Genomic DNA, 24,105 nt, shown 5'->3' with positions numbered 1-24,105 from the left:
GGACCCCCCCCCCCGAGTGGGTCAGCATAGTATCTTAACTTATGGAAATAAACTGAGGAGGTTTGCATTCATGGTAGGGAATGATGGAGTCCAGTGGTGTATGAGTGGTGGATACAATTCTTTACTTTCCTAGAAAAAGAACAGAGTTTGTAAGCTGGCAACACAAAAGTATTGCAATGTAATGTGTGTTGTAGCAGCTAAACAGCTAGGCTTGGTGAAGGTAAATTGTATGGAAATGAATGGCAGCATTGTTGCACAAGCTTTAATTTGCATAGAGTAACCAATATGAATAACACAATGAATTAATATATGTTGTGTAGAATCATACAATGCCCTTCTGTTCCTGTTTAGATAGTGGTCAGCTATATAAATTCAAATAGTGGAAGTATTGTTAGGTTTTGGAATGAGTATTACCACTGTTTTTGTTTAAACCCTGCTTTAGTTACAGAGTTTAGACAGAAAGTACTAGCTCTGTGTATTTTTTTCTGTTAAGTTGTAATCTTGTGTGCAGCTTTTATATGCCTAATATATTGGTATGGTACATTTTTATTTCATTTTAATCAATAGACCTTATTTATGTAGTTCTTGTTAAAAAAAAAATAAATCTGGGTGAAGTTGGGGGCAAGCTACCCATATGTTGAGAGCTTCGTCTGCTGTACCCATTTATTTAATGCAACATCCTCTAAGATCTAAGTTATGGGGTTAGTTGCCCACTTTTTCATTGAAATCATATGTGATTTAATGAATGAAGACTTGAAACAGAACATGGTTTGTCCCACTAAAATTCTGTTATTTTCTTTTACTGTGCTTTACTCATTCCTGGTCCTTTCTTCTCCTTCGTGTGTTCAGCTACTGCAGATTGCACTGGACTAGTCTTCCTTATTGTTAATATATGACTGCCACATTTTGACCCCAGATGCCTTAAGCTTACGTACCAGTCAAGTTGTCAGCCCTCAGAGTTGTGTTAGGAACCATCAGCATCCTGTCAATTAAGTTTTGCAATGCATAGTTTCATACCCTCATGGTGACAACAGTGGGCAAGACATAAATTTACACTCCTGAAGAGTGGTGATGTGCAATCTCACAGCTTTGGAGGGCACTGTATAGGAATATTAAACGAGCTACTATCCCAGCGTCACGGTCACTGGGAATGCTTTTAATATTTACATATTGCTTGCATTTATAAAGCAGGACACTACATATGCTTTTCTTGTTTAAATCAGTGCCACAAACTCATTCAGTTACTCTATTAAATGTACATACTGCACTATTCTTGTTTTTGCTAGCTCACATATGAATACCAAAGTACCAAAGATCACTGTACATTATCTGTGTAAATATTCCATAGGTTCATGGGTAGGTACTAAGCTGTTGGCCCGAGGACCTTAATAATTCTAGCCAAAAAGGTTCCCTGGCTTTCGCCACCCAAGAAACTTATTTTTCTGTGCCCCTGTCAAGCAGAGCCCCAGAAGTGATCCTTGGGGTGAATTTCCGATTTCCCATCCACTCATCAAGATTTCTCTTGAAGAGTGCTAATGAGGAGCTTTGTTTGATATAAATGGGTAGCTTGTTCCATAGTATGGGAAGTCTCTGGGACAGGAATCTATCCCTCCAGCATGTTCTGTTTGTTGTGGTGATGAGGTTTAGGTCCCTAGAGCGTGTAGCTTGGAGGGCTTGGGATTTCTTTAGGTGGAGCATGTCCAGCAGCTCTGGGTTTGACATAGCCTCGGAGTAGGTGATATGCGATGGAGTAGAGCTGGAGTTTTTTCAGATGGTCAGCGTAGGGCAACTGTTTGAGGCTGGTAATCCTCTTTGTGAGGTACTTCTGCAGCCTTTCCAGTTATTGTAGATGTCTTGTGGGGTATATACCAAAAGGGGAGTTGTACTCTATGATGGGTCTAATGAGTGACGAGTAGAGGGAAAATATGACCTCTTTTTTTTTCCTGGACAAGAACACTTTTGTGATGAGGTGTGCCATGTAGATGGATTTCCTGCCCACTGTGGCAATGTGATTATCAAAGGAGAGACTGCTGTCCACCTGAGTCCCAAGGTCTCTTATCACACTTTCGGTGTTGAGTAGACTGCCACCCTTGTGGTAGTTCGTGGGTACAGAGTTTTTACCAAATGGGATGATAATGCACTTTTTGGTATCGAGCTTGAGGTCATGGCTCTGACACCAAGCATCTGTCTCAGTGAGGCCTTTTTGTAGGATGTCCACATAGTTTGGGGATTCGATTATGGCTCCTAGTTTGCAGTCATCTGTGAACTTCATTAGCCAGAGGCCTTCTGTGTTAGCCTGTACTTCAGAGAAGTAGATATCAAACAGGGGAGGACCCAGGACTGAACCCTGTGGTACTCCACTTGTCACTGGTTTGAAGTCAGATTTGGTGTCTACAACTTTCACAGTATGGGCTCTTTCGTTGAGCCAGTTGGCAACCCATCTCATGACGTAGGGATTTATACCCAGTTCAGTGAGTTTATCTATAATTCCAGAATGGGGGATGGTGTTGAAGGCCTTGGTAAGGTCAAGGTAGGCTGTGTGAACCAGCTTACCCTCGTTTACTGCTTTGGTGACTACTTCAAAGAAATCGGTCAGGTTTAGGAGACATGATTTGCCTTTTACAAACCCGAATTGAGTGGGGTCCAAAGTTTGGAGGTTGCCAATGTCTTTGTTTATAAGTTCCATGATGATATGTTCCATGGCCTTGCAGACCAGGCTCGTCAGGCTAATAGGGCAATAGTTCCCGAGGTCCATAGTGGCTCCCCCTTCGTGGAGTGGGATAGCTGTTGCTGTGCGCCATTCACTGGGCACAATGCCTGAAGTGAGGCTATGATTGAACATGGTACTTGGGTGGGGAGCCAGTTCATTCTGAAGTTCATGTAGAATGCAGCCTGGGATGTTGTCGGGTCCCATGGATACTGTGTTCTTGGCTTTAGAGAGTGCAGTTTTTACCTGCATAGTTGTGATTTACAGGGACTATGGCTTCTTCCGATATAGATATGTGTCCTTTAGGGGGTGAGGGGGGGGGGGGTAAAGTTAGCATTGAACCTATCTTCCAGGATGTTTGCAATATTGGTTGGTTCTGTAAATTTTGTGCCATTGTGCTGCAACTCAGAGCAGATCTGGGTGTTTCCATTGAGATTCTTGACATAGCTATAGAATGCTTTGTGGTTGTCCTTAGAATCAGTGGCGATTTTGTTTTCTTAACTAGCTTTGGAGGATTTTATGAGGGATCTCAGCTTCTTACTGAGGCTGACTAGGGAGTTCCTCCAATCATGGGATTTTACTCTTTTGCAACAGTTTCTTTCTTGTGTTGTAGAGTTTGTTTATGGCAGGGGACCACCAGATTGGCTTACTTTTTTTGGAGGATAGCATCTTGGTTCTGTTTGGGATAGCCCAATCTATGCACTTGTGGTAAGTGCTTATAGAGTGCATTTGTGTAGGATTCAGCAGTCGTAACTGTATTATCCATCTGCATGCGTGTAGTAAAGTTTGCCACTTCTGACTTAAGAAGCATGAAGTTGGCTTTGGAGAAATTTTTTACAGTGGTTTCCTTAATGGGGGGTAGGGATGTGTATATCTAGGGTGATTAGCTTATGGTTGTATCTGACCAATGAGGAGTTGACCTCAGGTGTGGAACACCGGTCTCCCATGTTAGTAATGACCAGGTCCAGGATATTGTTGCCCCTGGTGGTGGGTGTGGATAAGTTGATCCAGAGCATTGGAATTTATGAATTCCAGAAAACGTTGAGCAAAGGAGTTTGTACATGAGTAGTTTTCCCAGTTAATGGTGGGGTAGTTGAAATTGCCCATTATTAGGGTGAACCCTAGTATTTTCCTGTATATCAAGAAAAGAGTAGGTGGGGGATCTGTAGCACACTACACTTTGGATTGCAGTTTTGCCCAGAGTTAGTTGCACTTGGATGATCTCGGATGCATCATGCTGAGCAGCTAGCCTGGAGTTGTGGATATCCTTAATGAATATGGACATACCTCCGCCTTTAATATTTCGGCCCGAGTGAGATGGCTAAAAGGTGTGGTATAAATTATAGCCTGGTAATGCAGTGGTGCTCTCTGGAGCCTTGAACCAGGTCTCAGTCACTGCACAGATATCTATGTTCTCCATTTTAAGGAGTGCCTTGAGTGAGTGCATTTTGAGGTTTAGACTTCTAGCGTTGAGTAGCATTACCCTCAGTTTTTGCTTGCCTGTACCTGTTATGATGTAAAACAAACTTGTACCTGTTATGATGGTAAGTTTGTCATTTGAACCTTGTGTAAAAAAAAGGCACTGTAGGGGTGGCAAGGTCCTTAGCCAGTATCCGGAATCCCAGGGGCGACAGGTGCAGGTCATCTCGGGCAAAGCATTGTGGTCTGTCGACCATGTTATCCCAGGCAGACAGATACTGGATCCCCCTTAGAATGACACCAGAAGCTTAGCCAATTGTTGAAGTCAGTCATTTTGTCCTTACACTGTGGTATCATTCTTTGCGATGGCAGGATGCTATTCAGGGCTAGGGTCATACCTGCCTGGGCTACAAGATTGGAGAGCTCTTCAATGTCTCTTTTCAGGTAGTCCAGGGAGGTACATTTCATGTCATTTACACCAACATGGACAATGACAGAGTCATATTTGTACTTGTTGTGGACTGACCAGAGTGCATGCGTTATGTGGCGGATCCTGGCACCCGACAGGCAGTAACCTTCTCCTTGTTTAACCTGGTGAGTGGGACATCAGTGTGCCTCCATATACAAAATTCCAGCTGGTGCTTGATTACTACTAACTAATGAACTTGTTTTATGAGGATAGAAACCATTATCGTCAGGATTTGTTAAATAATGCATGGCTGTAGATGATTGTCACTATTGAAATGACACCCCGACCCCATCTGCAAAAATGGGAAGAAGGATTATAAGTGGATGGATGGATGTCTTAGAGAGAGAAATTACGGCGACATTAGGACTGCTGCTTCCAACACTTTTCCAGCAAACTTGTTTTCCCCAAAATCAAACACAAATTACACAATATGCAGAACCTTACTGTCTGCTTCACAGATGCCTTGTCTAAGCCAGCACAGATAAGCAATGCTGGACTTTCTCAGTCAATTAAAACTTTATTGGTATCTTTCTCAAAATGCTTTGGTGTGTCATTTAACATAAAAGCAATCAATTATCATACTATGAAACAATGAGCAAGTAAACGTCAATAATGAATGATTGTTCTTTTAGGGATAGCTTATTAAACTGGATTCGGGTATAGCTACACCCTAAACACAAGTTCACCTTACCGTCCCTATGAAATGTTTCCTGTGCTGTCACATGTAAGTAAAGTGGATCTTAACTATTCGGCTTCTTCTCTGGTCACCATGTTGGGTCTGCATGAAATATTACAGTACTTATTTCCCTGGCTCTGACATTGAATAGCTGGTTACAGTCAAGATCTTTCGGTAAGAAAAAGTCTACATTGCGAAGTTTTAATGGCTCTGCCATCTTTCTGTCCTGCTGGGACCGTAAACCTGTTGTATCTCTGAAGCTGCAGCTTACTGTAAAGGGACAATGCATTACTAGAGAAGAGTGAGCTGATGAGACTGGAAAGGAATGGCCAAAGCCATTCTGGTTGACTGAAGCATTGAAGGTGGGGTTGGGATTCCTGAAAGACTTACTTGAAGCTAACAGAGTATTAATCCATCAAAATGACAAGTTTAATTTCAGTACTTTCTATATTTAAATGAAAGGGTTTATTACAGTGCCTGCAAAAGAATGCAAGACCAAAAACCTGCAAGGATCATGTTTAGTTAACTATTGACACTGTGACTGGTTATGTAAATAAGCAGTAATTCTGATGCAAGCAGTAATTCTGATGCTTTCTTTCCAAGTAAACCAAGTTCCTTGAGGAAAGGGTATACTGTTACAAACTTATGTTTTGGAGACACAAGTCCACTGTGGGAAGGAAAGCTTGGCCAAAAAAAAAAAAAAAAATTGCATTGGTATGTCTGTCTTATCAAGTCATTTAGAATTAGAACAGAAAAATGAATAATTAGTTATTATGTTACAGGGATGGTTATACAGCGTAGAGCAACAAAATAAGATTAAAAGTTTTTGTTTTTCAGTTTCTACCCATAGTGCTCTTTTAAAAGTTGGATGAAATAAGTTTCTTTGAAGATAACTTAAAAATGTTAGGCTTTGACTGTTTCAAAACCTGTTATCAGTTTTTGTAAGTCATATGACTCTTGATATCCCATACTCTGCCATTCTTGATGCATACAGCTCATCTGCAGAGTTAATGTCTAAAGTGCTATCTAAAAGTAAATTTGTCAGTGGTTCTCCAGTAATTCCATCAGAGATAGGGAATAAACTGAAAAAGAGCAAATATGTATGTTTCTGTTCATCAGCAACTGAAATTTTGATTTTTGATAAGCAGATGCTAACCCTGCTAACCCTGGGCTGGATCTTTGGGAATTTTTTTCCTAAAGAAAGTGGAGATGTACAGACTGGGAACTAGTCAGATGAACAGAAACATACATATTTGCTGGAATACTGTACTATATTTCAGCTGTCTCCGGGGCGGCCATGGTGGTGCAGCGTTTAGTGTTGCCGCCTCACAGCAAGATGTTCTCCAGTTCGATTCTCGGCTAGGGTGCCTTCTGTGCAGAGTCTGCATGTCCTCCCTGTGGTCGCGTGGGTTTCCTCCGGGTGCTCTGGTTTCCTCCCACATCCCAAAGACATGCAGTAGGTGGATTGGACACACTAAATTGGCCCTAGGTGTGTGTGTGTCTGTGTGTGTGTGTCTGTGTTTTCTGTGGAAGGTTGGGCGCCGGGCTGGCAACTCGACACCATAAAACTCCACTGCCAATCATGAGCGGACAGATGATCCGCTGTGGCGACCCCTAACCGGGAAAAGCTGAAAGAAGAAGATTTCAGCTGTCTACCACTCTGACCATCTTTTTTTTAATGAAATTTCCTCCTGCAGTCTGTATGTTGAATCAAACTGGCTCCCCAAGATGGCAGATGTGAACTGTACATAAATAATCTCTTTCATGAAGTCTTGCATGCAGAATCTTGTTCCCAGCTCTAACAGAATTTTTCAGGAGTGCACCAAGATTACTCAAACTGGGTCAGTTAGCAGGCAACAGCTGACAACCTTCATCTGAAATAAAAAACATGGCATTCTTATTTGTTACTGTCAGTTTAAAATTCTATTGCTGCAATCAGAACCAAGAACAGAATGACTACAAACAATCCTACCTTCAAAGAACTATTTTGCCACTTCCTTAACATGAGATGCAAAGGCAACTGCCCTGCATTTTCCACAAATCCAAATTAATAGTATCTTTTCTAACTAGGTTTTGTCTACAAAAAAAGCTAACTTAACATATGATGCTTGTATCCTTTTGTTCTTTATATTGTAAGTAACGTGTGTGGTTCTGTATGCATGATGGAAATGTTTTCTGTAGTTCCGTGTCTATATGCAGTTGTTTGTGCTGTTTGACTGCATTATTTATAGCTGAAAGTGATCATTTGTGATATGAATAAATATAAGGAGTCAGTCTGGAAACATTGAGGGGTAAAGCCATGAGTATGGCCCAGATGACCAGAATTTAATTAATGTTTTTGGGTGCTTGACAGAGCAGGAGGGGAGGATAGGTATGCCCATCCTAGGGGGAAGATGGGCAGAGGTGGTCACTGGTTGTAAGTGACCTTCTGAGGAAGGAGGCAGGCCTGTAACCTGGTGGCATGCATGTTGCACATCAGGTCACCAACTGGCAGTGGCCTTCATCAAGCAGTTGAATGGTACTTGTGTAGGGGGAAGGAATAGTGGCTCCCGTGATGATGCAGTTCACATGTCTCTCCCCCCATCTGGGGTGGGGGTGGGGGGTTAGAACAAAATAACAAATGTTCTCATTATCGGGATGCTTGAAAAAATACAAACAGTCCTCATGACTGTGTAAAACATGCTGTCGCCCCAGATGTTTCAGCAAAGCTCAGGTTTGACTGGAGAGGCTTGGAGGTTGTCAGGCAAGGGGGCAAAAAGCATAAAGATGAGTAAATAAATATGACAACCTATTACTAGCCCTTGGCACTGAGGCAAGATGTTCAGTTGCACATTTGTCAGCTCAGATTTCAGAGGAGATTCCAGAGCAGATAGTGTCAACCAAAAGAGTTTGTATAGTCGAATAACCAGAGACTGACTGTTTTCCATTAGAGAGTGAAGGCATGCATTTTTCATGCCACTGACACCTAGCAGAGGCTGGCAAAAGGACAGGTAAAACATGTGAACTAAATCATTATGTGGGTACATTAGGAATCTGCTATGGCAGCACTGCATATGAAGTTTACCAGCACCTAGGCACTGGTAGACTAATGCTGGACCATTTTGCCCTATAAGTAGGTGGAAGCTTATATGGGAAGGATGGTGTTTTCTCTTCATGGGGTGGCTTTACTAGGCATGACTTAGCACAAGCCATCATGGATCCCTTATGCCATTTCGGTGCTAAAGTCTGTAGTACATCTGCTAGTACTGTACCTGCCTTTTACAGTTCAATGCACTCTTTTACCTTTATTAAATTACCATGTGTGATGCAGGCAAACTTATGTTTATATAAAAGTAATCAACAATGTTAAGAAGTTCACATTTGCAAATATTATAATTCACATATGTTGTTATATATCATATAAGCTAAGCAACATTATATAAATTATACAATTTCTGCCTTCTCTTAAACCTCATTCTTCCTCCAAAACATTTTTCCTACATATACTGTTCCCACAGTTTCCATTTATTTCTGAATAATTTATTCCTACCTTTTTAAGATCCCACTTCCTGTTCTTTTTACCTCCTGTTACTATATTCACTACTTTGATTATAGTTGGTGTAGATTTTGATTTCCATTTTCTAGTAATTGCTTTCTAGCAGCTACCAGAATTAAACTTAACAATGCTGTACTACATCTAGGCAATTCAGATCCTGTATCCCAACTCAAAAAAATTATTTTCTTAGTTTCACTCATTTACTCACCTAGTATTCCTGACAGAGTACTCTGTAAGAAATTTTTAAAGTCTGCCAGCTCATTACACTCCCAACATATATGTTCTAGTTACCTCTTTCTTCCCCATCACACCTTCAACATTTACTTTGTACCTGTCAAAAAATTTTTTAGAATCCACAGTTAAGCATTTTTGTTACCTTTCCTATCTTGTACCCACAAAGACCTACTGTAGGTGTTGGCTCCCCCCACAGCTCTAAACTTAGTACCAGAGAACAAATGAATGTTATTAACTGTAGCCCAGTGATGTAAAATGCACAAACGTGAAAATTACATTGCTGCATATCTTAAAGTGCATCACTGTAATTATAAACTGTAAAAAATGAAGTCTGTAGGAGATATAGAACATATACATGTTGATAAATTACATGGTGGTTCAGTTCGCTGAATGTTCGAATTGCCGCTTATTTGGTGAATGTCTGTATTATTGAAAGAGGCAGTAGGGATGGAAGTGTCTTTGCAAGTGTTTGTAGGTTAAAGCTTGGGTTAGGTAAGGGAATAGATTGTGTATGTATGAGTGTTTGCCGGTTAGGATTAGGTTAGGGGATAGAGTTAGTGTTGTGTGTTCAAGCTGTCTTGTGTAGTGATAATTTTATGGAAAGGGTTTTTGTAAGGTAAAGTGTAAGGTTAGCCCTCTGACCACTTTAGTTATTGTCTGCCAACCTTAACCCCGCCCTTAACCCTGTGTGCTAATCTTAATTCTGTCCCTAAACCCAACCCCACACCTTACATTGTGAAAGCACATTTCCCTAACACTGTCACTATTTTAACAAATTTTGTCAGTAATTAATGTTTGGGTTTGGTGTAAGAAATCATAAAAGGAAAACAATTTGTTTGTACATTCAATCCTGAGTTCTTTTTGTTCAGGTAAATATGTTTTCAGTGTGTAGCCTTAATTCATTGTCTTTCAATACTTGTGCACCTTTATGGACTGTCGTATAATTGTGTGATTGTATGTATTTATACACACACACACACACACACACACACACACACACACACACACACACACACACGTGCGTGTGGTTGTGTTTTGTGTATATGTGTAAATATATGTAGTGGCAGGGATATGGGGGTGCTTGCCCACTTGCAAAGACATACCATTTCTTTTAGACATAATTGGATCCGATGATCCTGTTCTCTCAGCAAGTTGAAATTGCAAGGATGGTATTCAGTTATAGTACTGCTGACAAATTGTGCTGTTCTTCCCAAAGTCAGCTGAAAAAAGTAGCAATGCTAGTTTAAAACCTAATGAAAAGAGCTGTGATAATAAAAGTAATGGTTGGCAAAACAAACACGGGAAAAGACTTTCATGATCTATTTTTATTTGCACTGGTGTTCATCTGATAGGTATGACTTGAATTTTTCTAAATTCATTGGTTTGCCATTTTAATTTCTGATGAAATGTTAGACAAAATGAAGCCTTGTTTGTTAAATAATTGGGCTTTTTCATTTTAGGTTCACTTGACTGCAAAATGTAATGGGCAGGCCTTTGAAGATTTTTACACATTACCAGTTGGAATCCGTACTGTACAGGTTACTGATAATCAGTTCTTGATTAATGGGAAGCCATTCTATTTCCATGGAGTTAATAAACATGAAGATGCAGATGTAAGTACGTGTACAAGACTTAAATATTTTTAACTGTGTGTACATTTTGGGTCTGGAAAAAACTGATTCTATTAATTTAAATGAAAAAGTTTCAGTGTAATTTCTGCAAAGGTTAACACTATCAGTACAGTGTGAATACAATACATCAGTAGACAAAACTCTCAAGTACTAAAGGTCAGAACTACAAACTGCATGGCTTTGACTTAAGTGGCATGGACATGGTAAAGATAATGTTGCGTCTTTTGGCTTTTCCCGGTTAGGGGTCGCCACAGCGGAACTCCGGTCCGCTAATGATTGGCAGTAGATTTTTACATACCGACTTGCCAGGCCTGATGCACAACCTTCAACGAAGGCATGCCCATTCACACATACCTCCACACAGGAGACGCTCTAGCTGAGAATCGAACCAGACAGCGTCTTTACTGTGAGGCGACAACGCTACCGCAGCACCACCACCGTGGGTTCGACATGGTAAAGATAATATCCTGGAGTATTAGTAATTAATCTGGAATTGAATATGGGTGATGAATAACATTTATGGCAGATACAAAAAGCTGTGGGGAGATGGTTTACTTTTAGCAGAACAGTTAACTTTTCATGAATCAAGAACTTGGCCTCTAAATTATATGCAACAGTTCTAAAAATGTCTTGTAAAAATCTTTGATTTTAGATTATATGTCTTTAATTAGCCTCTGAATATTTAATTTCCCAACAGGATAAGGTACCTGGTCCACAAATCCTTTTCAGTCACAGCCAGATACACAAGGGCAGGAGTAAATACAACATATATGCACCATATATGTAGAACAGTCATGCATAGAATTGCCAGAATAAATTCTGCATGTGTAGATGTGCAAGGAACACCAAAAAAGTGTGTGTGTATGTATATATATATATGTATGTGTGTGTGTGTGTTTATGTATATAAATATATATATATATACACACACACACGTTTGTAATGAATGATTACAGTTGAGTTTGATCAAAGCACAAAACATCAAACAAACTCATCAGTGATTGCCATTCATTTCTGCTAAAATCATTGAAAAAAGTAATTTCAGGTGTAAATCAAGAGGTTACTTTTGTGCCCCCACACCCCCATGAAATCGAATATACTAACCCTGGGTTCGTACACACTCAAAGGAAGGGGAAAAGCCCTGGAATTATATAATGGTCAATTAACGAACTTCAGCCATTACATAATTCAGCCAACTGTACCACTGACAAAAAACACCAGTGTTTCAGCACGAAATATATTTCTGAAATATGTGCGTAAAAATTGTTTTTGGTGGGGATGCACAACACCTTGTACAATGTTTAAAGTTTTACATCTTAATGAAAGGTTGTGACAAGAATGAAATTAGTAAATGGCCCTTTAAAGTTTGTATTGAAAATAATTGATGTAAAGCAGAATTTTAATTGAGGTTGGATTGTGTATAAGGATTTTGAGGGGAGGGGATTATTTTATTTGATGAAGTCTTCTTTTGTGGAACGAAAGCGCTAATACTTGTTTCTTTGCTGCTGCTTTTATAAACATTTCGTGGAGAGTTGGACTGCATTTTGGTTTTCTTCAGTTTGGATTTACTACTGCCACCTTTTTTGGTTATTTATTCAAAACCTAGTATCCCAAAAATTTTTTTGGTGTGGGGAAAGTTGGGCAACTCTGGCTTATGTAAGAACTTCTAGCACTGTACATTTTCATTGAATAAAAAAAAGACCATTTACTAAATGCTAGTAAATTAGTTTTTACACAGTCATATTATAAGAAATGATCATCAGGCAGTCAAGTTTTAGAACCTTTCAGTCATGCCCTGATGCGACTATAATAAGAATTAAGGAGTGAATTCTGCTTTGAATGGACTGTATGATACACAAGGATATGCTGTTCTTTAACGTTTTTCCTGGAGTATGAGCTGTTTCTCAGTAACATCATTACGTGGTTCCATAATTAGTTGGCTGACTGAACCCAAAACCTTGTGTAATGCAGCCCTTGGTGTGATAGTACTGCAATCAGGACCAACTTGGTAAAGCTTATGCATGGGTTTGGTACTGTTTCTCACAGGTATACAACCAGCCATTACATAGGTTCATAAGTAAGTACTAGGCCTGCTGCCCTAGTGGGACATTTTAAGAGTAGCCAATTTCCCTCAAAGGTGAGAGTCATACCCTATGCAGTGTGTCTGTGAGGTGAGCATATTAACCATTATGCCAGCCCCCCATCAGACAATGACATTGTTACAGTACCACACTTGAAGTAGACTTTAGAGAGTGCTTTGGCTTTTTTCACTTTTTTGTAATAGCCTTTTCTCCCACAAAAAAAAAAAATATTACATTTAATAAATCCCTCTTTTGGCAGTGCCAATCCCCTGTTTCTTGTAGTCCCAAAATGTAGGTAATCATTGATTACTGTCCTTTCTTAGATCATAGTGTTTGCACAATTTCTTGAATAATGTATCTAAACTCATGTAATTTGGGGCACAGCCAAGTATATATATAAAGCCAGATGTCCACAACCCCCTTCCACAGCATCCGCATTCATCTAGGTGATGTATAGAAACACTTATGCCTTTCGACATAAAGATCTGAGATCTCATGTTCTTTATCACTTTTAAGCCCTTGTATATCTTAATCCCACTGATTTGCTGCATAATTTACATTCACCATTTTCTTAATTTCCTTCTAATTTACTTCTAATTTTGGAATTGTGTAATGTATAAGAAAGCAATAATGCCTGACAGGTTATATAATATGTAATTAACTCCCGCCCAGGGGTGTTATGAGGTCCAACTCCACAGGCGGCGGGCCTCTACACCCCTGGAAGTGTGTTAATTACATATTAACACACAAGCTGGAAGGAATTGTTGTGCATAGAGAAGGGGCTGTCTGTAAAATTGTTGTGTTTTACTTAGCTTTTTTAAGTACTGTATTATTTTTTTAAATATTTTTGATGTAAAATAGTTCCCTTGCATAATGTTTCAAACTTTCTGTTGTGTTTGTTAATGGTGGTGGAGGAAGCATTTTACATCAAAAAAAGTATAACTAAAAATATACTTAAAAAAAATAAGTAAGTAAAATACAACAATTTTACTGAGAGCCCATACTCTCTCTCCCTCTGTCTCGTACACAGTCTCTTCTGCTTCCACACACACACATACATATACATACGCAGTCTCCACTGATTTCATACTTGCATTCACTCTCACAAGCATAACTCTGAACTTCTTAGCCCAAAACCTCTGGACAAAGCCAAAAATAATGGGGGACAAACCCTCAAAAATAAGGACAAATTTTAAATATTGCTCTTATGAACTTAGAAAGTTCTTAGAATAAAAGGTATTGTATTGCAGTGCATTTTCTGAACCATATAAAGCCTGAAACTCAAATGCCTGTCATTATTTAGTGAATTCACTCCTCACTGATTTGCCACACGACTTCAGAAAACCACCAATTTTTTGAGTAACAGACAAAAAATAATAAAGCAAAAATCTGGACATTCTGCAAAAATTTGGACAGTTGAGAGCTATGTACACAAGACCGCTCTCTCAATCTCGCATGCAATCTCCTCTGCTGTCATACACACATTCATTCACAAAGCATCACTCTCATTCTCTCTCGATCTGTAATACACACAGTGTCTCCTGCTTTCATGTACACATTCACTCTCACAAGATTGCTCTCGCCGTCTCTCTCAATCTCTCACACACTCCGCTGCTTTCATACACACATTCACTCACACAAGACTGATCTGTCTTACACACACAGACTACTCTGCTTTCACACATGCATTCTTCCACACACAGACATAAGCAGAAACACACTCATACACATCCATACACTTTTTTCTGTTTATTTTTTTTTTACACTTGCTAAACGGCAAAAGCACTGCTTAGTGAGTGTAAAGTAATGACAGACATTAGTTTTTTGTTTTTTTTTCTCCCCCAGTCCGAGCTCTACAGCAGCTTGATATGCTTCCATGAAGCAGTGGACTCATTTTTCTGCGGGCATTACTTGTACATTAATACCCTGTTGGAAAACGTTCTTTCTCCAGTCAGGGTGCTTATGTACAGGTTTGCCCATTCTCTAATCAAATACAGTTTTGAAATGAATCCTTTACTTTCCAGAACCAAGCTTTGGAAAGTGTCTGTCATCTTCCTCCATTATGCCATTTAAGCTTTTAGCAACAATCTTGTGTGTGTGTGTGTGTGTGTGTGTGTGTGTGTGTGTGTGTGTGTGTGTGTGTGTGTGTGTGTGTGTATATGTATATATATATATATATATGTATATGTATATGTGTATATATATATATATATATATATATATATATATATATATATATATATTTAGATATTTTATAAATGTGTGGATCGATTTCATATATGCAAAATCCCACATAACTGAACTTTAAAATATTGAGATGAAATAATTGTTAAGCACCTAGAAGTGAAAATTCAGAATAGCGATTCTTGTAAACTCGAAACAACTTTTGCGGATGTCAGAAAATATTCTTATGAATGCAGACTATGCAATTTTCAACAACAAAATTGGTGATAACTATATTTTTTGTTTTGTGTTATTACAGTACTTGTAGAATCTGTTCTTATGAAAGCATCACAATCTACAGTCATAAGAATGCTTTCTGACATCCGCAAAAGTTATTTCGAATTTACAAGATTCACTATTCTGAAGTTTCGCTTTTATGTGCTTACGATTTCATCTCGATGTTTTAAAGCTTGATGGTGTGGGATTTTGTGTATATGAAGTAGAGCTATATATATATATATATATATATATATATATATATATATATTTATAATTCCCTACTCTTCTCTACATTGTATAGGCTGCATTACCTACCAGCAGCTTCTGTTAAAATTCTTTCCAAGTTAGAAATGCCTGAGCTTCTTCCAGGGAGTCTCATCTGTACCTATCATGCTGTTTGCCAAACATTTCTACTAGATCTTGACCACATTTCATATTTTTTACACCCACTTTGATTGAGACCAGCTAGTTCCGTGCCTCCTTGAGGCCCCCTTCTTTTATAAACCAGTCATGATTTGACCTTATCTGAATCCACAGGTTTTACTTCCTGATTTTTATCTTCTAACTATAGAAAGGTGTCCAAGTCCATTGCCTGTTGTAATATGCATCTGTTTCCCAATTTCTTTACACCTTGTTCTGTTCTTTTGATGATGCCATATAACAAAATATCTGATGTTGTCAGTCTTCATCTGTTCTTGACAGTTGGGTTACACTTCTGTTCTTCTGAACCAGTTCAGCCATTACACAGCTCGTGCCAGCCAAAAATCACTTGTGATGAAGGTCTAACCACAATGTCCCTCTCTAAACTACCTCAGATCTCATTTGCCGCTCATACATTAAGATGAGTCAGGCAATCCTCCTCTCACAGCTAAGTAAAGTCTTATAATTCTTTATCCTTTTCACTCTATCTTAAACAGTTTTTTGTAATATCTCTTAATATTCTCTTCTACCCACCTTTTTGTGCGAGTGAGTAAACCTCTTGTTGATTTCCCCTCATGTAGCCATTTGTATTTCTCATCTATCATTGTTCGTAGTTTCACCTCTCTTTCCTATCTACCAGTTGGTAATTCTTTCTGCCATTGCTGGCAGAATCCCTTTCCTTCTTCTGAGAGTGTGCGACTGTGTGTATGTGTGTGTGTGTACCTTCCAACTGGTTTTCTGCCTTACCTTTTTCTAAGCAGAAAACTCAGAGCACCACCAGATTTAAGCAGTGCCAGGAGTGTCAGAAAAATGCCAAACTCTGATGGGCACGATTCTTGTGTTTATTGTTTGGGTGCTCCTCATTTGGATTTACAGTGCTGTATCTGCCAGGGTTTCAGTACTAAGGCCCTGGTAGAGCAAATTATAAACTTCTACTTAAAGGGCTTCTTAAAGCCCCCTTTGAAGAAGCTTTGTCTAAGGCTGACCAGCCTCCTAAGGCCTCTGGTTCAAAAGCTAGTCATTTGGTGTAGACGTCTCCATAGGCACCAACGTAAAAAAAACATAAGTATCCATCTGTTAGTTCCTCCTTGGAACCGAAACCAGTGGTTCTGAATCTCACAGAATGGACTGATTCCTTGGCACCAACTACTTTGGCGCCATTGCCACCAGCTACATTACCGGCACTGGTAACGACACCGGCTTCCTTAATTTCCACGTCAGTGCCAACTTCTGCTGCTCCACAGGTTATTTCTCTTATATCTGTGCCAAAGACTGAAGTTCTCTACACACCCAGGTCAAGATATTCCCCATCTATTGACACCTTCCTGGGTCAGCTTCCTAACCCATTTATAGAAAGGCCAGAATCTTCCTCCGGACTGTCTGTTTGCTCCTCCAGGAGTCTTATAGAAGTAGATATAGTAAGTTTGGTGGATCAACTACTGACAGCTAGGGGTCTTCCTGGTTCTTCTCAGCTCCCTCTCCCACCTGGAACAGGAGAGTATTCCCCCAGCATTCTCAACATATATTCCTCCTCTGACCTCATTGCAGGCCTTGGAGTCTTCAACCACTCAGGCTGCTTTGGCCTCTGCACTGACAACATTCCTGTCTTCGGTTCTGGGCTCGGCAGACTCACTCGGTACCTTTGGATCTGATGGGTTCCCAGGATCATGCCTCCTCCATTGGTTCCAGAGGGGGTTGAGTCGACTCTTGTTGTTTATTCAGAGTCATCCTTACCTCTTTGGACTATGATGGCTGAGGGTCCTTCCTCGGCTCCAGCTTTGGAGGTAGGTCTCTTGGGGCAGGGTGTAACTCTGGTTCTGAGTTTGTCTGTCTCGGGTCCAGGCTCCCATCCTTCCTCGGGGGGGGGGGTCCTGCCTTTCATGCTATGGAGAGGGCCTCGGCCACCGCAGCTTCCCAGGTGGCTCCTGTGCTACCATAGTCTCACCCCATCACCCCTGCTTACCTGGAGAATCCACCAGCCTCTGTGCCCAGACAGCGAGCTCCAAGGATGCAAGAGATTCTGACTAAGGATCGCCCTTCTTCTGAGTCTTCTCCATATGTTCCCACTGAAGAGTCCCCACGGAAGAAGCTGTGTAAGAGGAAACACCTGTACTCCCCTGAAGAGTCCATCACTGAGAACACAGATTTCGATAATAGGGAGGGTTTCCCCCATTACCCCTGGAAGACATCTCCTGTGGAGACATTCTGGAGATTCTTAAACAGAGGGGTGACTGGAAGCCCAAAGACCCTACCTCTGAGGAAACTGTGTACTTGCAAGCCTTCAGAGCTTGCCCATCCACTTCCTGGGTGACCACTCCCACAGACAATATCATTAAGTTGATCACTCAGAGGGCTTGGAAGACGCCTGACTCCATAGAACCGATTCCCCGGAGACCAGATAAAATACTGTCCACTCCTGAGGATCAACAGCACTGGGTGAAGGGTTTAGCAGTAGATGCCATGCTGTTGGCAGCGGCCACTAAAAAGGAACTAACTGAGGAAGGTTTCTTTGTTCATCCCCCTAACTGGGAGTCTAGGGCAGTGGACAGATTTGGAAAGTGGGTTTATGCATCATCGACCTTCACACTTAGGACCTTAAATTTCATGATACATTTACTAGGCTTCAGAGGGATCTGATCAAGGAGCTGTCGGACACCCTAGCAGGAGCTTTATCTGATGAGGTGCAAGAAAAAGTGGCCTCCCAGTTAGTTTCCCTGGAGTCTATTTCTAATTCGTCCATGAGGCTCATTGCACATGCAGCCGAAGGGGCGACCAGGTCAGCCGGTTCAAGAGTCGCACCTGTGTAAGTTTGTGGAGTCATTCAAGTGTTCCTTCGTCAGTGCCCCTTTTGACAGATTTTCTTTGCTTGGCCCCAAAGTTAAAGAAACTCTAGCCATGTGTGAGAAAGATGGAAATACCCTGTCTGCAGTGGGCATACATTTTTCTGCCTCCCAACGGTCCTATTCTAGGAGTCAGAGGAGTGGGAAGATGTGGTTCAAAAAAGTCCCAGAGGCCTTTCCAGAACACACATGGTGGAAACTCTCCTCAGGGCAGAGGGGGCAGCTCTAATGGAAGATGCCATCCTAGAGGCAGGAGTGGCCCGCAGTATCAGGGTTCCAGAGATTCCTTCTCTGGCCAAACCTACCAGTGCTCCTGAAAGTGGGCCTGATTGTTTTCTTTTGGAGGCAGTTGGGGGAAGATTTTCTCTGCATCCAACAGCCTGGTGACGAATAACCACAGATGCCTGAGTGCTGAGAATTATTACCAGAGATTGCCTTATTCCTTCACCTTTTACCCAAGAACTCGAACAAGACTCCTTGAGGTTCCACCCAATCAGAGGGACGAAGCAGTCTTAAAATTACAAAAGCTGCTAGAAAAAGAGTCATCCAAGAAGTCCCACCAGACCAGATATGATCTGGAATTTGCTCATGGTTCTTTTTAGTGCCAAAGAAGACATGGGACTGGAGACCAATTCTGGATCTCAGCTTCTTAAACAAATTTGTTCAACAGTCCAAATTCTGGATGGTTATGTTTCAGTCTGTACTTCCTTTTCTAGAGGAAAACAATTGGATGAGCTTGATAGACCTTCATGACACGTATTACCACATGAAGATAGATGTACGGTCTAGATGATTTCTCCAATGTTGGCTGGGAGCCAGCCATTTTCAGTTCTGAGTGCTGCCCTTTGATATCACCACAGCCCCCAGGGTGTTCAGCAAGTGTATGTCAGCAGTAACAGCTAACTTGAGACTGCATGGATTCTGGGTGTTTTCATAGCTAAACGACTAGCTCATCACCACCTCCACCAGACATCTATTGCTTCAGACAGCAGAATTCACTCTGCATTTGTTTTGGCGTCTAGGCATCACAGTCAATCATATGAGGTCTCAACTGACTCTGTCAGGACCTGGAGTTCATAATAGCTCATCTAAACACTCTGTCATGTGTAGCCTCCCTTCCCCTTCACAGATTACAAGCCCTACTAGTGCTTCAGGCTTTGGGTTCCATGGCACCAACTGTCACTTTAGTCCCGTTAGTGAGATTCCACATGAGGTTACTACAATGGCTTCTTGCGAATCAATGGTCAGTTTTAACCTATCCAATGCATCATCTCATTTTTATCACCAGTCACTGCAAAAAGGACCTATCCTGGTGGATGCAATCTGAAAAAATTCTTTTGGGCCACCCGTTTGTCCCTCCTCAACCCAAGGCCATAGTGACCACAGATCCCTCCCGGATGGGGTGGGGAGGCATTATCTGGGAAGGACCGTCCAAGGCACTTGGTCCCTGATAGAGGCCAGCCTGCATGTCAGTGTCCTGGAGCTGAGGGCATTGCAAGCATTTCAGTCTGTCCCCCCTCAAGGAACAATTGTAATCCCATCAGACATGTCCATAGTCTGGTACATCAACAAACAAGGGGGAACCAAATCCTACCCCCTGTGTCTAGAAGCCCTTGAGTGTGGCAATGGGCCATTGCTTCCAGTTGCTTTCTGATAGCAATGCACATTTCCGGGAGTTCAAATGTGATAGCGGACAAACAAAATAATCCACAGGAAACCTCAAGAGGAGTAGCACCCCAATAAAAACTGTCCACAGCGTTAGGGAGACCAAAACTTAAAAAAAATCCAAAATACCAAAGGATAAGCACTTTTGTTCCGTATAAACTAAGGAACTTCATCATATAATTTAATATAACAGTTTTCCATTTAAATACACTCATTAAAAAGCATAATACATACGTTAAAACACTATGATCAGCTGCAGCCAATCAAATCACATAAAAAAAATGCACACCCTCTATAAAACGGAGAATATAAGACATATTATCTCTATAAACAAAGTATCTTCAAAATAAACCTATAAATTCTTCAATAGAATACTAAGACACATAAAATAATATAAAAAATAACAAAGCCTGTGAACATTAACCTGTCCTGGAATCACTTCATAAGAAATAAAAAATACCATTTTGTTTATATCCAGCAAGTGCATGTAGACAGCAACATATCAGATCTTGTAAAATAACACAAACCCCATAAAAAAGTAACTTGTGTTAACATCTTTTAACTTTGATACATACTTTTAAACTTGTGTGACTATATTAAGTGTGTTAAAAATATTTTGCAACATTTTAACCAGATTTTAACTGAAGCCTTGTTACACACTATCCTTAAGTATCAAAAGTATCATTATTATTTTATTATTATTTTATGTGTCTTAGTATTCTTTTGAAGGTTTATAGGTTTATTTTGAAGATATTTTTGTTTATGGAGATAATGTGTTTTGTATTCTCTGTTTTATAGAGGGGATGCGTGCTTTTTATGTGATTTGAGTGGCTGCAGCTAATCATAGTGTTTTAACGTACGTATTACGCTCTCTAATGAGTGTATTTAAATGGAAAACTGTTATATTGAATTATCTGATGAAGTTCCTTATTTTATACGGAACGAAAGTGCTTATTCTTTGGGTTTTTGGATTTATTAAAGTTTTGGTCTCGCTAACGCTGTGGACAGTATTTTTTTGGGTGCTGTTCCTCTCGAGGTTTCCTGTGGATTATTTTGTTTGTCTGTTTGTTTGGTTTGTGGATTTGCAGTGATAGCAGACAAGCTCAGCAGATGCATTCTGCTGCCTCATGAGTGTTCTCTCAATCCCGATATAGCGAAGAGGCAGCAGAATGCATCTGCTGCTGCCTCATAAGTGTTCTCTCAATCCCAATATAGCGAAGAGGATTTTCCATCACTGGGGCCAGCCTTGCTGCAATCTTTTTGCATTACCCCAAAGCAAGTGCAGAAGCTACTTTACTTTAATCCCCCTCAGGGAGAGTCCCTGAGAAGATGCTCTTCTCCTCGATTGGCCCCCTGGTCTCCTCTGTCTTTCCCTCTGACCCTACTATTTCTCAAGAAAGCAGCCAGGTTGAGAAAGAAAATGATCCTCATTGCACCCTATTGGCCTCGCCAAGTTTGGTTTCCCTTTCTATGGCCTCATATAGTTCACTGTCAATGGATTCCGGATCCAGTTCTGGATCTACTGTCTTACCCTCAGGGACTGGTGCATCCCAGCCTCCAATTCCGTTAGTCGCTCAGCATAATGATATACCATCCCTGGTGCAAAAAATTCTGCTGGCACCTCATAAACCAGGAAACTCTACATCAGTAAATGGAAGAGATTTTCAGTATGGGCTTGTGATAATAATCTTGACCCCTTTTCTGCCCTGATGGAAAACATTTTAGAATTTCTAGCCAACCTTTTTGCTAAAGGAGCTTCTGCCTGCACTATTAGTCATTTTAGCTGCCATCTCTAATTTCCATAATGGCTTCGGAGACCTTCCTTTAATTTCACGTAGACTATGTAAGGTCTTTCTCAAAGGAAGCATACATTTAAAGCCTCCATTTAAAGACTCCCTACCTCCATGGGATCTGTCAACCTGCAGTCTCTGGTAATTATCCCCTTGAGCCAGCAGCAAGATGCAACTTAAAGCTTCTTTCCTGGAAAATGCTTTTCCTCACAGAGATAACTTCTGCAAGATGAGTGTCTGAGTTACAGGCCCTGTGTTCAAAACCCCCTTAATTTTTCATAAGGACAGCGTTACACTCAGAACTAATCCATCCTTTCTTCTAAAGGTTGTCTCAGAGTCCAATATTAATCAAGCCGTAGACTTGCCAGTTTTCTTTCCCAGTTTTTCCATCAAAGGAAATATTGTCTACACCTGTTGGATGTTCACAGACAATTACATTTCTACCTCAACAGAACTAAAGAATTTAGGAAATCAGGACAGTTGTTTGTATCCTTTTCTGGCCCAACTTTAAGGAAATCTGTTTCCAAAGTTACTTTGTCAAAATGGCTGAGAGACTGTATTACTTATATTTATAACAAAAGGAATCTTAAGTTATCTCTGCCTGTGAGAGCACATTCCACCAGGTCATTGACTACTTCAGCTGTTTTCCATTCCAAGGCTTCCATGAGTGATATATGTGCAGCAGCAATGTGGGCTATTCCACATACCTTAATAACTCATTACAAGTGGGATCTGGTCTCCAGGGGAAGGGCTTTCTTTTTTTCTGTGGTTGTTAGGAATATCCTTCCATAGGGCCACCCAGGATCTAAAGTAGCCAGGGACTCAGTCACAACTGTCAAGTGATAAAGATTGACAACATCCGATAAAGAAGTTATGTTCTTACCATAACATTTCATCTGTGTTGTTGATCTTCATCTATTCTTGGCATCCCACCTTCCTCCTCCCTCCTGTGGATTCCTGGAGGAACAAATCTTGGTCCTGGGTGTCTTGTTAGAACACACCTTGGACATGGCATCTTCATTTTGGTAAAGTTTCTTCCACCTTTATATGAGTCTGCAAACTTGATCTGAGGTAGTTTAGAGAGGGGCATTGTGGGTAGACATTTACCTCAAGAAATTTTGGGCCGACGCGAGCTGTGTAACAGTCGAACCGGTTCCATGGAACAGAACTGTAACCCAGCTGTCAAGAATAGATGAAGATCGACAACATAGATGGAACATTATGGTAAGAACATAACTTCTTTCTTCAACTGTACCACTGTCCAGTAAACATTTAAATCTGGTAGCCCCAGGCCTCCTTGACTGTTTGGGAGCATTGACTGCTACCAAGAAATATGTGTTTTTCCTGTCACCAAATAAAGCCTCTCATTGCATTATTCCAATCCCTAGAAAAGGCTTGCCTTGGACCAAAGGAACTACTTAGAAGTAATAGAAGGCCTGGGAGAGAGCTTGAACATTTGTAAGGTTTGTACATTCTGATCTAGATCCATACCCAGTAGCTTCCATTCACTAAAGAAAGAGTGTGTCTCCTGGATGAGCTTCACTAAATTAAGACTTGCTGAATTCTATTTAACACACATTCCACACCCTGCTTATATAGCTCTGTAAGAATTCTATCCAGTTCTGGGGATTTTCAGTTCATCATACCCCTCAATAGGGGTATAATCTTCTCCCTTTTTTAAATTTTCCAAGTATTTTTGGTTTTCTAATACCATGACAGGAATGGTCCCCATTCATAACTCAAAGTATGATTAAAGTTCATGAAATTAGCATTGTTTCAATCTTTGATGTTGGTCAGAAGTGCTCTTTGCAGCACCCGCAGTGTGCCCAGTAATGACTCCTGCAGTTTGTATGGAGTTACATATAGTGGTAACATATCCAAGTATGACTGTAAATTATTTTTTTTATAAGACCCTGTTGCCCCTACTACTGTTGGAACTTTTTGGTATCCTTCTTCCACAGTGCCCTAATTTCTGCCTGCAAATTCTGATATTTTATGACTTTGTGTCTATCTGTACATAAGACGTTATAGTCACTGGCTGTAGAAGTTTCAATGATCAGTGCTACTTTTTTCTTCTTTTCATGGACTATATCTGGTTTTCTCACATCTGTTTTTTGAACTGTTGGTAATGGGTGATCCCATGTGATTTAAACTTCATCATTTTCTGTAATGTTTGTGACAAGTTTCCAATGTTTT

At 40.5% G+C, this 24,105-nt stretch overlaps 1 protein-coding gene across 2 annotated transcripts in view; it reads left to right on the top strand.

The window, feature by feature from the left end:
• Nucleotides 1-24,105, top strand: part of GUSB (glucuronidase beta) — an 875,001-nt gene that overhangs the window by 259,301 nt on the left and 591,595 nt on the right. For both annotated transcript variants that reach the window (XM_044054225.1, XM_044054224.1), the window contains exon 6: nucleotides 10,501-10,653. In XM_044054225.1, the coding sequence (XP_043910160.1) occupies nucleotides 10,501-10,653 (153 nt within the window). The remainder of the gene's footprint in view (nucleotides 1-10,500; nucleotides 10,654-24,105) is intronic.

Source organism: Protopterus annectens, chromosome 13.part0 (assembly GCF_019279795.1).
Source record: "Protopterus annectens isolate FY-2018-M chromosome 13.part0, PAN1.0, whole genome shotgun sequence".
NCBI lineage: Eukaryota > Metazoa > Chordata > Ceratodontiformes > Protopteridae > Protopterus > Protopterus annectens.
This window is presented reverse-complemented; position numbering and strand designations above follow the sequence as displayed.